At 37.0% G+C, this 18,740-nt stretch overlaps 1 protein-coding gene across 1 annotated transcript in view; it reads right to left on the reverse strand.

Annotated features, from left to right (window-relative positions):
* Window positions 1–18,740, reverse strand: part of SMC3 (structural maintenance of chromosomes 3) — a 43,462-nt gene continuing 24,722 nt past the window's right edge. Inside the window, exons 14-29 of the mRNA XM_008054948.1 lie at window positions 18,105–18,208; window positions 17,827–17,926; window positions 17,242–17,402; window positions 16,286–16,427; window positions 14,436–14,586; window positions 10,328–10,480; window positions 8,859–9,010; window positions 7,782–7,940; window positions 7,039–7,146; window positions 6,121–6,229; window positions 4,511–4,758; window positions 4,206–4,418; window positions 3,697–3,888; window positions 3,034–3,211; window positions 1,352–1,458; window positions 1–417 (exon numbers count right to left, since the gene is read on the reverse strand). Coding sequence (XP_008053139.1) covers window positions 346–417; window positions 1,352–1,458; window positions 3,034–3,211; window positions 3,697–3,888; window positions 4,206–4,418; window positions 4,511–4,758; window positions 6,121–6,229; window positions 7,039–7,146; window positions 7,782–7,940; window positions 8,859–9,010; window positions 10,328–10,480; window positions 14,436–14,586; window positions 16,286–16,427; window positions 17,242–17,402; window positions 17,827–17,926; window positions 18,105–18,208 — 2,349 coding nt within the window. The 3' untranslated portion in view covers window positions 1–345. The remainder of the gene's footprint in view (window positions 418–1,351; window positions 1,459–3,033; window positions 3,212–3,696; window positions 3,889–4,205; window positions 4,419–4,510; window positions 4,759–6,120; window positions 6,230–7,038; window positions 7,147–7,781; window positions 7,941–8,858; window positions 9,011–10,327; window positions 10,481–14,435; window positions 14,587–16,285; window positions 16,428–17,241; window positions 17,403–17,826; window positions 17,927–18,104; window positions 18,209–18,740) is intronic.

An 18,740-nucleotide genomic window follows, 5' to 3' on the forward strand; every position in this document is an offset into this window, starting at 1 on the left:
ATTAGTCATAAATCCAATTATTTAATCGAAGCTATAAAAAAAGAGGCAGTATAACTGATAAAATAATTAGGAAAGGATATTTAGCATGTTTCAAAAGATTTAAAACAAGAGTAGGACACTTTACAAAAAGTTGTGCAGGAAATAAAATTCTTAAACTATAAGTAGAAATGTAACATTACAGAGTATCTTATAAAATACAAAGACAGGAATATAAAAGGACTATGTATACTTTAAGTCTGAAAACTATTAATAATGACCAAATATTTAGGTTTAAATTTACAGTTCCTGGATATGAGAATCTCATTATTATACACATCTTCCAAACCAGTGGGCAGTATTTTCCAATTAACCATGTGTAGTATCATCTTCTACAAAGTCTTTGGCCATCTCTGCTGTGATCACATCAATATGACTAACCTGAAGAACAATTAACATTAAAAACAAAATCTGTTAAGTCTTAAATAAATATATCAGTGCTAGCACTGTACAGGGTAACATTTAATATACATAGCCTATCACTTATTTATTTTGCACATAAAGTAAAAATGATTCTGAAGCACTGACTGGTAAAACTTTTACTACAGTGGTGTTTGTTCAATGCATAGGCTTAAAAATATCTGTAGCCGGGCTTGGTGGCTCAGCCTGTAATCCCACGCCTTGGGAGGCTGAGGTGAGTGGATTGCCTGAGTCCGCGGGTTCCAGACCCACCTGGGCAACTTGGCGAGACCTCATCTCTACAATAAACCAAAAAAATTAGCCGGGCGTGGTAGCGCGCGCCGGTAGTTCCAGCTACTTGAAAGGCTGAGGCGGAAGGATCGCCAGAGCCCAGCAGGTCGAGGCTGCGGTGGCCGGGAGCGGCCACTGCACTCCAGTCTGGGCGACTGAGTGAGACTCCAACTCAAAAAAAAAAAAAAAAAAATCTGTATTTTAATGCTCTGAAGACAAAATTAGTTATGCCTAAACATTTAAACTACCTTTTTGCTTACTTTCTATTACTTTGCGATTTCACTAAAGAATCTTAAGGTTGGAAGACACCAGGAAAACCTGTGTAGTCCAGCCAAATAAGATGAATGTATATAAATGTTAAACACCATGCATTAGAGAAACATTGAATAGACTGAACGGAAAGTTTCTTAATGTCAATGAAAATAAAAGCAATTAAATGAGTGCTATAAAAGTGCTAAATGTCATTGGTATTTGAAGAAAAAGTTGTTTTCTCTTTACAAAGATACCACTATCAGGTAAGCAACAACTTTCTAAGTTTTCCTTTACTATTTAAGTAACATAACACCAGAATTCAACAAATATAATGAATACCAACAAATTTAAACTTTATGTGAAATAAAATTACCTTATTTCTGAACTTAACACCATAGAACTTGTCAGCTGACTCAAGCAGTTCAGGCCTAAAAGTAGTTGTAATAAATTGAGCATGTACAGCAAGTTCCATGATCATATCTGTAAAAAACAAAACAAAACAAAAAAAATATATATATCATAATTTAGCAAATTCCTCTTCTCATGAGATCTGTATATTTTAAAAGCAACTATCTTTACTATTACCTAAAATTTTTAACTGTCAAGATAGCCTGTGGCTTTTATATTTCATATATACATCTATAAAATTTACCAACTTAACTTCTTAAATTAGGTATAAATCTCACAGATGTTCTATTTAATATAAAAGATCAGCTGGGCTCGGTGGCTCAGTCTGTAATCCCGCGCTTTGAGAGGCTGAGGTGAGTGGAATGCTTGAGCCCGCGGGTTTGAGACCCGCCTGGGCAACTTGGCGAGACCTCATCTCTACAATAAATCAAAAAATTAGCTGGGTGTGGTAGCGCGTGCCTGTAGTTCCAGCTACTTGGAAGGCTAAGGTGGAAGGATCATCGGAGCCCAGCAGGTCGAGGCTGCGGTGACCGGGAACGTGCCACTGCATTCTAGTCTGGGTGACAGAGTGAGACTCCAACTCAAAAAATATATATATGTTATATATAAAGGATCAACTTCTAAAAGCATTAGAAATAATGTCAGAACAAAATTAAGTTTTCTCATACAAAAAACAAAAGCAACCTTCCTTCTGCTACCCATTTCCTCAACGATTTTTAAAAACTTACTCAAGAATATATTACTTTTTTAAAGTAGAACTCTCACTGTTGTACAGGCTGGAGTACAGTGACATGCTCATGGCCACCGCAGCCTTGACCTGCAGAGCTCAGGGGATCCTTCCGTCTCAGCCTTCCAAGTAACTGGAACCACAGGCACGTGCCACCATGCCCAGCTAATTTTTTGATCTATTGTAGAGATGAGGTTTTGCCATGTTGTCCAGGCTGGTCCTAAACCCCTGGGATCAGGCAATCCTCTCGCCGCCACCTCCCAAATTACTGTGATTACAGGTGTGAACCACCACACCTGACAAGATTAGATTCTTTAAATACAGAATTAATGTTGTTTATGACAGTGACTAATCTAATATAAAAAAAAGTTTTAAAATGAAAGTCTTGGCCGGGCTCGGTGGCTCAGCCTATAATCCTGTGTTTGGGAGGCCGAAGTGAGTGGACTGCCTGAGCCTGCAGGTTCGAGGCCCGCCTGGGCAACTTGGTGAGACCTCATCTCTACAATAAAAATAAAAAAATTAGCTGGGTGTGGTAGCGCGCATCTGTAGTTCCAGCTACTTGGAAGGCTGAGGCAGAAGGATCACTAGAGTCCAGCAGGTCAGGCTGCGGTGGCCGGGAGCGGCCACTGCACTCCAGTCTGGGCAACAGAGTGAGACTCCAACTCAAAAAAAAAAAAAGAAAGACTTTTGTATAAAATTTTAATTGGAGTAGATTTTCAACAGATTAAATAATTACATCTGTTTCTCACAAAACTAAACTGTGTAGTCTAAAACCTGTTAAAAGAGAATGTATTTTATTTATGAATATATACCCTGTCTAGTCCTTCCAAATATCTCAGGCAACAAGAAATCACTATGAAAGAGGTAAGCTACTATTTTTAAGCAAGTTCTCATTGCTAAGTACAAGAGTAAAACTTTACCTGACACAGCCTTTCGGTGCTGAGCATCCAAAGCCTGGTCAATCTCATCAAACAAGTAAAAAGGAGCTGGGTCACACTTCTGAATGGCAAAAATCAGAGCAAGGGCTACTAAGGATTTCTGTCCACCTGAAAGCTGCTGCATTTCTCTCATTTCACCTTGTTTTCCTGTAAATGAAACCTAAGAAAACATGTTATAAATTTAATATCCTAAAGGGGTAGAATCACCATCTCCTCTTGACAGACTGTTGCATATAATGTACCAATTTATTTTATTTTTATTTTTTAATACACATACACACACATACACTTTTTTTGGACCCAGGTTGAAATGCAGTGGCATGATCATAACTCACTGCAGTCTTGACCTTTTGAGCTCAGGTGATCCTTCCGTCTCAGCCTCCTGAGTAGCTGAGACTATAGGTACATGCTACCTGTTCAGCTAATTTTTTATTTTTATTTTAGAGATGAGGTCTTGCTATGTTGCCTAGGCTGGTCTGAAACTCCTGGGATCAAGCAATCCTTTTACCTTGGCCTTCCAAAATGCTGGGATGACAGGCATGAGCCACCATGCCCAACTTTATGTACCCATTTAGATTTGCAAAAGATTCTATAAATTCTACCATGGTAATGCTCCTGGGAAAATGGAATGTAAAGGTATTTTACCCTAATTCCAACTCCAGTGAACTGATCAACTGATGGGACACTGCTTTGTGAGCCAGAACCCCTCTCACTTTCACCACTCCCTTCTCCTTCATCCTGAGACTGACTGCCCTCCACATCTCCTTTCTTCATCACCAAAGTAGCTTTGCCTCCAGGTACTAACTTCTGAAATACTTCACTGAAGTTCTTGGATACCTTAAAAAAAAAACACATCAATTCAAATATAAATTTTGCTAGGTAGAATTTATACATATAGTTGCTTAAAACAAGACAAATATTGAAAAGCAATCAATCATTGTTTAATCTTAGGAACAAGAATAACAGACTGGATCCTTTTAACAACTGTGTAAAACATTCAAGTTACTATAAGTTAACCACCTATATGTTGAATTTATTAATGTGTATTAGATCACCTGTTAATGGGGGATAAAGTTTTAAAATCCTTACAAACTAAATAAGAGCTGAAGCTTTTGTCCTTTGTGTCTGTGTATTAACTATAAATAGGATCATACCTGTTTGAAAGTTAACTGAATAGCTTCATATTTTCGAAGTTCGAGTACATTCATCAGTTCCATGATCGATTTGTACCCCCTATCTAATTCTTCTTGTCGTTTTATTAACTTTTCTTTCTGCTCAGAGAAATTTACAAACTGATCCAAGGCTTTTTTATTAACATGGCTATACTTCTTTAATTCTGTGTTGCACTGTTCAAGTTTTCGAAATAACTATAACAAAAAAACAGTATGTATTAAGCAAATTCATATGCAGAGCAATTTGCAACAACACTTCAAACTTAAAACCTTTTAACAGGCTTTACCTGTTTGAGGCTCAGAGTCTGGTACTTTTCAAATGCTTCCTGGGGAAGTGATCCAAGTTCTCGAATTTTCTTCATACATTCTTCTTTCTTCTTCAGTAGCATGCCTTGACGATTTGTCATCTTTTCCAGTTCTTTAGTATCATGATTTATAGCATCCATATGTTCTTTTTCCATATTTTTCCAGCGCTCCATGCTCTTCTGAAGCTCCTTAATTCCAGCTTCTGTTTTATCAATAGAATTGTCCAAATCTAAAAGGGGGAAAAAACAAAATTAGGCTATAATGACTATTTTAAAGCCAGTGTAATTTGAGCAAACATTTTAGTGGTCAAATCTACCAAAATAAGTAAGGCTTAGGCTCTGTATTTAAATTTTACTGTGAGAATTTATGAACCACTTAAGGCAAGATGAAATTAGGAGTGTAGATGAATCACTCAAGTATATAGTTTTTGTTTGTTTGTTTGTTTTGAGTTGGAGTCTCACTCTGTCACCCAGACTGGAGGGCAGTGGCATGCTCCCGGCCACCGCAGCCTCGACCTGCTGGGCTCCGGCGATCCTTCCGCCTCAGCCTTCCAAGTAGCTGAAACTACCGGCGTGCTACCACATCCGGCTAGTTTTTGATTTATTGTAGAGACAAGGTCTCGCCAAGTTGCCTGGGCAGGTCTCGAACCCACAGGCTCAGGCAATCCGCTCGCCTCGGCCTCCCAAAGTGCTGGGATTACAGGCTGAGCCACCGAGCCTGGCCTATAGTTTTCAATTACTGTTCATGTTTATAAAAAAACTAAAACCATTATTTTCTCCTCAGCAACTAAGTAATAAGAGAAATCTGATTCAGTTATTTCATACTTTTGTCAACAAAATGATAACTTATGGTCTCTAATAAAATCGTCATAAAGGTTTCAACATGTATGAGGGGGACCCAAAAAAACCCCAGAATCAACTTATAAAAAAGTTGTGTATTTATTCATACATGTTTCAACTTCAGTCACCTTCAAAGCACTCTCCCTCTGATGACACCTATTGAGACACTTTTCCACTGTTCAAAACAGTTTTTGAACTTGTCAATTGTGATGCCTTCTAGTGTTTCTGCTGTTTTTTGTTTCACCTCTTCCACATCTGCAAAACGTTTCCCCTTGAGAACTCTTTTCGTCAGGGAAACAAAAAAGTTGCACAGGACAAGATCTGGTGAATAGGAAGGGTAGGGCATAGGGGTCAGGCCGTTTTTGGTCAAAAATTGCTAATGCTCAGCACAGTGTCAGCAAGTGCACTACCATGGTGGAAGATCAAGTCAACTGTTTGCCACAACCCAGGACATTTCTTTTGAGAAGGTTTGTGGTGCAACCTTCTCAAAACTTCCAGATAAAAACTTTGGTTGACTGTCAGAGGAACAAATTCTGACTGTATTACAAGGGGCTCACCCTCCAAAAGATAATTCCAATCTTTTTTTGGGTCCTCCCTCATATTTATAGTCAACCTACTGAACTCCAATTACCATAAACTGTTTAAGATAATAAAAACACAAAAATTACTTTTTGCCTATTTGGATATTTAATTTTATAGTAAACAAAAACAAGCTAAATACCAAAAAAAATTTTTACTACATAAAAATTCACCTTCTGATCGTGCCATAGTATCTTTTACTCTTTTATTGATGGCTTCAAGTTCTGATGTTGTGGCAGTAAGAACAGTACCTCCTTCTGTCTCTCTCAGTTCATTAAGTTCCTGTAACACAGAAGGATTTATGAGCATTAAAATATAAAACACTAACTTTATTAGTTTAAAAATGTTATGACTTCTAGCAGTTTCTATTATCTATTTTATTTGAATAGCCATTCCAAGAAAATAACAAAATACATATATTTCATACAACTGCAAATTTTTTTTTTTAAAAGTTGGGAGTCTCACTCTGCCACCCAAGCTGGAGTGAAGTGGCATGCTCACAGCTACAGCAACCTCGGCCTGCTGGGCTCAGGTGATCCATCTGCCTCAGCCTTCCAAGTAGCTGGAACTACAGGCATGCGCCACCACACCCGGCTCATTTCTTGATTTATTGTAGAGACGAGGTCTCACTATGTTGCCCAGGCTGGTCTCAAAGTCATGGGCTCAGGCAATCCTCTCGCCTCTGCTTCCCAAAGTGCTGGGATTACAGGTGTGAGCCACCATGTCTGGTCAACTGCAAATTCTTAAAGTACCCACTGCGGGGGGGAGGGGAGTAATAATATAATTATTAGAAAATTTCTCAATATCTAACTACTGCTAAGAAAACCTTAACTAACATTTACTGAGCATCTAGAATATGCCAGGATAGCAATCATACAAAACAAGTACAATTATACTTATCTAAGACTTAAAAATTTAAATGACTTGCCCAAAATTGCACACCAGGTGGCAGTGGTAGAATTCTAACCCAAGGCCCATGGACAGTTTACTAGGCTTTCTGTCCCCAAAGCCCATGCTTTCAGTCAGAGCCTCTCACATAACCACTTTCATTAGGTTATGGGCATCAAGGAACCCTCAAAAAAACCACACACCTGTTCTACTTGGTCCAAGCGTTTTCTCAGATTCTCATTGAGATAAGTCTCTACTCGAGTAATAATGCCTTCTAATTTAATTCTTTCATTTAGTAACTGTCTGTTTTCCTAGAATTAAGAAAAGAAATTAGTTCTCTGCATAAGCACGCACATTTTACACATAGGAATGCTGCTGATCTGATGTCCTTTCCATACCTGAGCTCAAATTAGCTGAAATGATTTATTTTATACCCTTCCAAAAAGTTCTATACTTTCTTTTTTTTTTCTCTTATCTATTCACAATGCTAAATTTTTGTGCCTGGCTTTTTTTATAAAGCATGTTGTCAAAATAGTTTCTTTTCCTGCTTTTCATTTTTTGGACTCAGTGTTTGCTGTTTATATCTACGTATTAAAAAACCAAATATTATTGAAATGTTTAATGAAAATAATGTAAAATATATAAAGGTGGTCAGATTAAGAAATATAGCAAAGCTAACAAGATCAATCTTGCTAATAAGAATAAGATGTCTAATAAGTAATAAGAGTTAAAGATGAAAGAAAATGAAGATTCCCCGTGTAATCCTAACATACCCAGAATAGTTTAGAAATACTAAAATCTTATTTACTCTTATGCGTATTATAAGCCCAAGTCTCATTTTTATACTTTCTCAATGTCCTTTTCTTTTACATTCCTTTATTTAGCAAGAAAAGTACTTTTCACAACAATTTTCAGTGAAAATTTTTTCCCTGTTAGTTGTACTTGCCTGTTGAAGTTGACGAATTTCATCATTCAGTGCATCTACTCTCTTCTGATCTTCCAGACTAAGTTGAGAAAGCAAATCAGTTCCCAGTTCTGCTTTCAATGACTCTCTGGTAGACTCCATAGCATGCAAACTTGCCTCCAAACTTTGTAAGCTACGTTGCTATATGACAGATTATCCATTAATTAATAAAAGTATTAGTCATTATACTAATCATAATAACGAAAAAGTGGAAACAGATTTCTGTGATAAACCTATACAAAAATCTTCAAGCATGTTCATAAAGACAAAAAGTTGCCAGAATGTGTTGGGTGCTTTTTTGTTTTTATTTATTTATTTTTTTTTGAGTTGGAGTCTCACTCTGTCGCCCAGACTGGAGTGCAGTGGCCGCTCCCGGCCACCGCAGCCTCGACCTGCGAGGCTCCGGCGATCCTTCCGCCTCAGTCTTCCACGTAGCCGGAATTACAGGTATGTGCTACCACGCCCAGCTGATTTTTTGATTTATTGTAGAGATGAGGTCTCGCTGCCCAGGCGGGTCTCGAATCCGCGGGCTCAGGCAATTCACTCACCTCAGCCTCCCAAAGGCACGGGATTACAGGCTGAGCCACCGAGCCTGGCTGTTGGGTGCTTTTTAAAAAAATTCTTTGTTGTTTTAGAACTACTGATGTACTAAAAAGAAAGATCTGTCAAAACTACTTCAAGTTTACCAGACCAGTAATATATCATCACTTATTAGCTTACTTTCTACTCATTTTAATACAATCTGGACAAAATGCAATCAAATAGTCAACAGCATGGTGCATACAGACAAAAATTGTTACTAACAAATTCAATATTGACCATCTGATAGTACTATTATGCCACAGCTTAAAATGTCTATTTGTCCAATGAAGACAGAAAGTTTTAATGCAATCAATAACAGGAGACTCTGGGTATTCATGGGTATAAGGATAGTATAGATAGATACAGATGTCCAAAAGTATAAGTTCAAACAAAAACAGAACACATAAAATTCAAGGATAACCCATATAATTTAGGATCCACCATAAATTATCTCTAATAGAAAATATACTTACGAACCTTAGGCATAAAGGTTTTCTCTGACTGCTGCCTCTTCTCTTTTAGCATCTTCATTTCTGATAATATGCTGTCTCTGGATGCTTTGAATTTCCTTTGCTGGGTCTCAATCTGTTGCATTTGGTTCATCAACTGATCAATTTCATTATTAATCCATATAGAAAGCTAAGGAAAATTCTCTCCTGGTCTTAAATATAAGTTTTAAGTTTATATAAACACAACACAGTGCATCCCCTTTTGCTTTACCTTTAAATAATAGTTATATCCTCAAATTTATGGACCAAAACAAAGCTGAACTATACTATATTGTACTATTCACTACCCAAACATGTTCAGTCATAAAAAAAAAGCGTAGAACATTTCACCTCACCATTTCATTCCCAAAATAACACGTATACTATTTTACTAATAGCTATACAAAAAATTGTTGAAAAACCTTAATAGAAGCTAACTGAAAATTAACAATACTATGTATTTTAAAATGTCTTTTCATTCAATACATATTCACTGTGTTGTCTATTATGTTTAAAGGCACTATGTTAGGGATTATACATGAAAAGTAAGTCTTGCCCAATGGGGAAGAATATTCAATCTAGCTGGATTTCCAAATATAGGAAGATAACTAGCATGTACTGTCAACATCCTTTTTCTTAATATTTCTCCATTATCTGTGCTAACATCGTGGCAAAGCTAGGCAATTCTCAAATGATTATAGACCTCTGTATAGTCAAAGCTAGGGTACTTATTTGTCTTTGGTAGTTTCACTCAAGAATGCCCTTGAAGTAGCAGAAATCATTCTTGATGCTCAAGTACCTGTATTTTTCATATTGTGTGAAAAAACAGGAAGCACACATAAAGTACTTTTGCCTTGTACCAAAGTACCATGGTTATTTTTTAAAAATGCATATGTACAATTATTTCAGTTGTGAACTGAACTAGCTACTCCTCATGTAACACCATTTTTATGTAAAAGAACAATGGTTAGTCAGACTTGGATATTTGATGGCCATCTCCTCACTAACACTAAATCTGTGATGAATAACCTCAAGATAGTAAAATCTAATGAACGTTTTTCAATTCTTATTTTTTACATTACCGATGCCTCCCACTATCTTCCTTGAAACACTAACCAGGTGTCCTTTTGTGATTCACTGACCAGTCCTTCTCAGTTTCCTCTTTGCCTGATATAACCTTTAATGTTGGTAGTCCTTGGACTCTTTTTCACTGCTATCAGCTATTTATCTGTTAAACAAAGGATCAATATTAAAATAACTTTTAGTTTTTTCCCTTAGTCTTCAGAAGATAAATAGAAAAACCTAAGCCCCTGCAGTTAAATAAAGGTCAAAGTAAAACACAAGAAAATTTTTATATATATTAAAAAACAAACCCAACATGCAAAAAATTATATATGGCAACCAAAATGTAGTTATTTCTTCACAGTATCTATCATCATTCACAAAACAAAAAGATATTTTCAATATTTCTGCGCAGGTTTTCGTTGAGCTTTGCTTCAAGTTCACCTAGTTCTTCTTCTGCTTTTCTAACATCTTTTTGTAATTCAAGTCGAGACTTCCTTGTGTCATAATAACCTCCAGTTAGAGCACCTCGATGACTGACTTGGTCACCTGTAAACAAAACATAAGAAGGGTAGTAATTCTGCATGACAACTTTATTCAATGATAAACTGACTTATAATAAAAAACTGATCTAAAAAGCTTTAACTACATAATGATAATTGAAAAGTTAAGAATTTTTTTTTGAATTGGAGTCTCCCTCTGTCACCCAGACTGGAGTGCAGTGGCACGCTCCCAGCCACCACAGCCTTGAGCTGCTGGGCTCCAGCGATCCTTCCGCCTCAGCCTTCCAAGTAGCCAAAACTACAGGCGCACGATACCACGCCTGGCTAATTTTGTGATTTATTGTAGAGATGAGGTCTCGCCAAGTTGCCCAGGTGGGTCTCAAACCAGTGGGCTCAGGCAATCCACTCACCTGAGCCTCCCAAAGTGCGGGATTACAGGCTGAGCCACCGAGCCTGGCTGAAAAGTTAAGCATGGCTGGGTGTGATGGCTCAAGCCCGTAATCCCAGCACTTTGGGGGGCTGAGGAGAGGAATGCCTTGAGACCAGGGGTTCAAGACCAGTCTGGACAACTTGGCGAGATCTCACCTCTACAATTAAAAAACAAAAAATTAGTCAGGTGTGGTAGCACGCGCCCTACATTGAAGGCATGCTGGGGTGGCCCTGAACTTGCCACTGCACTCCAGCCTGGGTGATGGAGTGACACTCTGACTCAAAAAAAAAAAAAAAAAATTAAGTCATCGTGAAAAAATTTTGCTTTCGAATGCTAAAATTTGCAGGTTTTTTTTTTTTTTTTTTTTTAGATGCCTTTGAGGTAAGCCTGAACATCTGCCAGAAGGCAAGTAAGTGCTAAAGACTACTGAGGACATGTCAATAGGACACAGGACCTAGCTTGGAATTTCCACTGGCCATATTCAGAAAAATCTGGCACCAAAAATAATGACAATGTGGTAACACATTGAATTAGAAAAAAGAATCCATTAATCACAATAATACTTTTTTAAAAATGAGAGAACTATTCTTTACATAAGAGCTACAGCTAATAAATACAGAGGTAATGATAGGATTTTAAAATCACCAGTTTGAAACCCCCATTGTAATAACTGATTCAGTCAAGGATCAAAAAAGGATGCTAAAACAACTGGTAAAAAGTTGTTAGGGTGGAAGGCTGAGGTGGAAGGATCGCCGAAGCCCAGCAGGTTGAAGCTGTGGTGGCCGGGAGCAGCCAACTGCACTCCAGTCTGGGCGATGTGAGACTCCAACTCAAAAAAAAAAAAAAAAAAGTTGTCAAGGAACCTGACATTTATGTATTCTTAAAGAACAGTCCCATATATCACTCATTAATCACAAAGGAGGAAAAGCACTTTTGCAACTGAGAAGTCTGCTAGTGATTAAAGTATCACTAACAGTGGGACATACTATAGACACAGTAAGTTTACATCATTCATACAGCATTCATGCCAAGAATGTTTAACCTGAATCTAATAATGAGGAAGCAATAAAACAAACCCAGAAAATGAAACTTTCTATGAAAAAATCAATTAAAACATTAAAAAAAAAAGTTTTAAAAAGGCATGGAGGCTCATGCCTACATAATCCCAGCACTTTGGGAGGCTGAGGTAGGATGGCTTGAGGCCAAGAATTTGGGACCAGTCTAGACAACACAGCAAGAACCCATCTCTCTTTTTTTTTTTTGAGTTCGAGTATCACTCTGTCACCCAGACTGGAGTGCAGTGGCCACTCCCGGCCACTGCTGCCTCGACCTGCTAGGCTCCGGCAATCCTTCCGCCTCAGTCTTCCAAATAGCTGGAACTACAGGTGCGCACTACCATGCCCGGCTAATTTTTAATTTATTGTAGAGATGAGGTCTTGCCAAGTTGCCCAGGTGGGTCTCGAACCCGCGGGCTCAGGCAATCCACTCACCTCAGCCTCCCAAAGTGCTGGGATTACAGGCTGAGCCACCGAGTTCGGCTCAAGATCCCATCCCTATTTAAAAAAGAAAAAGATCCCATCTCTATTTAAAAAAGAAAAAAAAAATCAATTTCATGGAGGACTGGGGAGGAAAAGGAATGGGGGAACTGTCCTATATTTAAAGATTCTAGCCAGGCTTGGAGGCTCAGCCCAGGCTGGTCTCTACAATAAATAAATAAATAAATAAATAAACAAACTAGCTGTACATGGTAGCGCACGCCTATAGTTCTGGCTTCTTGGAAGGCTGAGACGGAAGGATCGTCAGAGTACAGCAGGTTAATGCTGGCGTGGCTGTGAGTGTGCCCCTGCACTCCAGCCTAGGCGACAGAGTGAGACCCCAACTCAAAAAAAAAAAAAAAAGAATCTAAAGAGAAGTCACTGCATGTATATTTGACTGGATCCTAGATAGAAAATATTTTGGGACAATTGAGAAAAATTGAATGTGGATACTGTTTAGATGGCATTATTGGGTCAATGTTACATTTTTTAGGTGTAACAATGATACTGCAGTTATACAAGAGAATGTCCTTATTCTTAGGAGATGCATACTTAAGCTTTAGTGATAAAGTACCATGGTATTTTAAAACTTATTCTCAGATGGTTCAAAAACAACCACAACAAAACGTACATATAGAGAGAAGAAAAAACAAAAGGTAAGACAAATAAACCTATATACTGGGAGTTCTTAACCTGGAGTCCACAGATAAAGTTCAAGGAACCTGTGATGTGAGTGGGGAAAACATTTATATCTTTAGTTTTACTAACCTCAAAATAAAATTTAGCATTTCCTTCTATAATGAGCAGGACAAGAACCACAGTAGTGTTATTAGTGATTTTGCTACCAAGATAAATAATAGACAATTTTATAATAATAGAGCTGTTTTCATATTAAATTCCACTTGTCACAGATCTAAAAATAATGTTTACATACATCAGTACTTTAAAATTATGATAACTGTTAGGCTCACTACTAAATCTTGTTTGTGAATACATTAAACAACAAATTACTACATCATACTTTTTTTTCCCTTTGAGACAGGGTTTTGCTCTGTAGCCCAGGCCAGAGGGCAATGAGGCAATCAGAGCTCACCACACCTGGAGCTCCCGGAGTCACACAATCCTCCCACCTCAGCTTCCAGAATAGTTGGACTATAGCTGTGCACCATGACATCCAGCTACTTTTAAAAAAATGCTTTGTAGAAATGGTGTCTTGCCATGTTGCCAGGTTGGTCTCGAACTCCTGGCTCCGAGTAAACTCCTTGGCTTTTCAAAGCTCTGGGTTTATAGGTGTAAGCCACCATGCCCCAGCGCCTGTATCATATTTTTTAAAATACTGTGATAACCATGACAATATATTTGGCTTTCTTTATGATCCAAAGTATTTTATTTTATGCATTTAAAACTTTTGACAGCCAAATGAATCCACAGTGCAAAAAAAGGTTAAGAACCTCTGCTATAGACCAAATGATTTCACAGAACAGATATTAACTAAATATCAAGCATGGACCATGTTTAGACTTTCACTTGAACAAACCAACTATTTAAAAGATGATGAATAATTGAACATGAATTTTCAAACACACTTAAAACTAAAATGACTCTGAATGGCTATACAAGATATACTACATCAGGCATGCATACAGCTCAAATGACATATTACACAGATTATGCATATTAAATGATTCATAAGAATTTATCTGTACAAGTTAAGAATTACTATTACAAGCCGGGCTTGGTGACTCAACCTGTAAACCCACGCCTTGGGAGGCTGAGGTGAGTGGATTGCCTGAGCCCGCGGGTTTGAGACCCGCCTGGGCAACTTGGTGAGACCTCATCTCTACAATAAATCAAAACACTAGCCGGGCGTGGTAGTGCGCGCCTGTAGTTCCAGCTACTTGGAAGGCTGAGGTGGAAGGATTGCTGGAGCCCAGCAAGTCGAGGTTGCGGTGGCCGGGAGCGGCCACTGCACTCCAGTCTGGGCAACAGAGTGAGGACTCCAACTCAAAATAAAAAAAAGAATTACTATTACAAACCTTCCAAAGTAATGCAGTCCATAGTGAAAGCACGGGCCAGCTGAGTTGAAACTTCCATGCTACGACAAATGAGTGTCTTCCCAAACACATGTTTGAAAGCTTTGTCAAATCTGGGATTGTACCTCAGTTTACTGATCATAGGAATAGCATCCTAAAAAATGAGTATTTTGTCAGCAAGCAGAGATCATAACACAGTTAATTAAAAACATAGCAGAATTATGAATTACATCTTTATGAAATATGAATAAACACAAATGCCATTATATTCCAAAACTAGTGGTTTTTATACTGAATAAATTAGAATTATTATTCTACTAAAATATCCTAGAAATCGTGTTTATGTAATCATCAAAGTTTTCAACAGTGAAGCATAGTGACAGTAACTGAAGCTAGGCTGCCCAAGTTCAAATCCCAGTTCCACTATTCATCAGATGTGTGTTCTGGACAAGTTGCTTAACTTCTCTTGATAAGTTACTTTATCTACAAAACTGCGATGATAATGTATCTTCCTTAATAAAATTGTAAAGACTAATGAGTTAATACATGTGAAACACTTAGAACAGAATTTCTTATAGAAGGGTTAAATATAAATAGAATTTCCTTAAAATGTTTTAATTGTATATACATATATATTTCTCTAATAAGATACTCAGAAAAATTTTTTCAGAAAAAATTTATTTACATTTTTCCTCTCCCCTGAACTGTCAGAACAGGATTTTTAGAATTTTTAAAATTATGAAACATATCCTACATAAAAATGTAATAAATATATTAAATTAATATATATATATTAAGTTAATATAACACCAAGGTAACTACCATACAGCACAAGAAACAGAACACTGTTGACACCCTAGAAGTCACAAATGTGCTCCTTTTCTAATCACACAGTGGTAATCTGCAGTGGTTACCTGCTGGGTGACCACTACTGTGACTTTGTATACTAATTACTTCCTAGTTCTATCATCTTACTTTTGTTTATGTAGTGTAAATGGAACCATGCTACATGTATTCTTTTGTGCCTCATTTCATTCATACCTCGTTTGTCAGATTCTAATTTTCTTCCCCAAAACTTCAAAGAAAATTTGTAGATTTGATAAAAAGCCAGACCCTTTAGTAGCTTATAAGATTATTAATGTTCCATTTAAATTATTAATCAAAACAGCTGCTACTACCATCAAACATTCTGAAGTCAAGTACCTCAAAGCAATTATATTTTTTCAAGAATAATGTCTAAAATATATTTTTAATCCATTTAATGTGTACTACTAGCTAGTAACAAAAGCAATATAATGCTTTCAGTCTATCACCTTGCTAGCCATCTTTCATTTAATTTATAAACTATTTTAAAAGTATATCCAGAAAACTTTAAAATATTCATTTATATAAGTTTTTCAGGAATATTTCTCCAACTCCCTAATCTTAATTCTGTCACCTCCACATACGCTGTCAAAGTATCCTTATGTATATTTATATATACTTTATATATTTGTAATGATTTATTTCATGTCTTGGCTGTGACTTTTTTTTCCTTTTTGTAGAGATAGGCTCTTGCTATGTTGCTCAGGCTGGTTTCAAACTCCTAGGATCAAGCAATCCTCTTGCCTTAGCTTTCTGAGTAGCTGGGATTACAGACAGTACCAACATGCCTGTTTGGCAGTGACTCATGTTTCCCTCCCAACTCCACCCAGCACTAATTATACTCCACAGGAGGGAGCGCATATTTATCTTATAAACCAGTGAATCCCAATGCACAGTGTCTGGGCACTGGTATGTGTTAAATAGACTATATGATTAAAAAAAAATTAACTTAATAAAAGAGAGCTAGACCATAACACACATTCACTCACATTGGTTTCAGGATAGGCAGTATCCCTGACATCTAACTTGTTAAGAGGCAGAAATGTGACCTCTCCGGGAAGATTCATTTTATTAAACTCCATTAAAATCTTCGTGCTGACTTCATCTGAATCAACAATGTGATAAAATAACCTACATATAAGCAGAATAAGACACATCTTTATTATTATTATCCTTTTTTTTTTTGAGACAGAGTCTTGCTACATTGCCCAGACTGGTTTCAAACTCCTGGGCTCGAGCAACCCTCCCATCGTAGCCTCCCAAGTAGCTGGGACTACAGGCACGTGCCACTGTGCCCGGCTTTACTGTTAGACTTTAAAGTGTTATAAACATTTAAGTATTAATCAATTCACTTTTCTCCTATTCAATCCAAATTGTTTTGGAAAAAAATAATAGTACTTAGAAAATTTTAATGATAGAAAAGGAGAAAACTCAGAAAGAATAAAGTTTTATTTTCTATAATTAGGAACACTTAGCATCTACTTCTCTCATTAGAAAGTTAAATAAGGAACCAAGGCTGAGCACAGTGGCTCACGCCTATAATCCCAGCACTTTGGGAGGCTGAGGTGAGAGGACTGCCTTAGCCCATGGGTTTGAGACCAGTCTGGGCAACTTGGGAAAACCTCATCTCTACAATAAATAAAAAAATTAGCCAGGTGTGGTGGCACATGCCTATAATTCCAGCTACTTGGAAGGCTGATGAGGAAGGATCACCTGAGCCCAGCAGGTCGAGGCTGCGGTGGCCGTTGAGTGTGCCACTGCACTCCAGCCTGGGTGACAGAGCAAGACTCCAACTCAAAAAACACACACAAAAAACAAATAAGGAACCAAGTATATAAGAAGATAATGGTAGCTATGTTGTACTGAAACCACAGAAAGCAGTTTCTCAGTTTATTTTTACTCTCCCTTCCCTCTAAACATGCTAAATATCAAGAAAAAATTTCACCTGTTTCCAGCAGTGACTTCCACGCAAGTGTAAAAAGCAGGCTCACACTCAAAGTTATTCATCACAATGCCATGATAGCCATTTTGAACATGCTGGTTTATTCCTTTTCGACGAAAGTGGTCTAGCACTTTGTTTATGCTGTCTATTCCATTTAAAATGGCCTGTAAATTGTTAGAAAAGTAAAATATTAAAATAGTATTACCAATGGCACTCCTTCTGAGAAATGAGCCCATATCATACATTTAAAAATATACCAGAGATTAAACAACCTCCCCAACAAACATATTGCCTCCTGAAATATGTTAATTACACATAGCACCTTATATTATAGGTTCTGCTCTATGACACTAATTCTAAAAATGAGGTCTTTGTCTAAAAATCAAAAGTGCTATCATTAATATAGCACAGGTAGTACTAAGGCGGCTTAAATAATCCCTATTGTTCCATGCTTATAGGAAAAGTGATTTGGATTCTACGCTATTACCTGGAACCAATAATCTACAATTTAAGTTAATAAATTAGTGTATACTAATGACTGACTCAGTGACTCACTGCAAACAGAGGCAATAAAAAGAAGCTGCCCACCTTTCCTGTTGCCGCTCTAAGAAGTTGCTGCTTCTTTTCAAGATCTTCTCTTTTAGCAGCAAGTGCTTGCTGTTCTGCATTCTCCTCTCTCCACAAGTAACTAACCAATAAAAATTAGACTGCCTTTAATTTTAAACCACATAAAAAGATCTACTCACAGACCATATTTAGAATACTGAAAACAAACTTGAACACTTAATATACAACTTAAAAACCATGTAACAACCAGTAACTAGAATTACTCTAAAAAATTAAGGTATATTTTAGTCTATACTAACTTTCTTTCACTTTGTAATTCATCTTTCTTATTTTTTACTTCATAATATTTTCTGTCCAGTTCTTCTACTCGAGCTTTGACTTCATTAAGATCCTGGTCCAGTTTCTATGAAAATAGAAATAATTCCACTTTAAAATTCAATTTCATCAAACTAATCCATAGTAATAGAAAAGAACACTAGCTGTGAGGATAGGGGAAGGGGACAGAAGGTGAGGGAGGGAGGAATTACCAGGGAGTACAGGAAACAATTTTGGGTGATGGACATGTTTACTATTTTAACTGTGGTGATGATTTTACAAGTGTATATGTATGCAGAAACTCATCAAATGATACACTTTAAATATAGATAATTTATTACATGTCAATTATACCTCAATGAAGCTGTTGAAAAATCCAATTTCAATTTTTAAAAGTTGTCTTTAGGCAAGAGCATATCACCAGGAAACACAAACCATAAAATGAAATACCCTAGAAAACACTGCTAAAATAAAATTTGTTCATTAGTGAGCTAAACCTTACTATTTCTATAGTATACACTCTAAAAGTTTAGAAGAAAAAAAATACATTATAAACTTTCAAAATAATGCAGTACATACTCTTAATATTGCCCCCTCTCTATACATACATCAGAGAATAC

The sequence above is a fragment of the Carlito syrichta genome, unplaced genomic scaffold (genome assembly GCF_000164805.1).
Source record: "Carlito syrichta isolate Samal-C Ts95f unplaced genomic scaffold, Tarsius_syrichta-2.0.1 Scaffold301619, whole genome shotgun sequence".
NCBI lineage: Eukaryota > Metazoa > Chordata > Mammalia > Primates > Tarsiidae > Carlito > Carlito syrichta.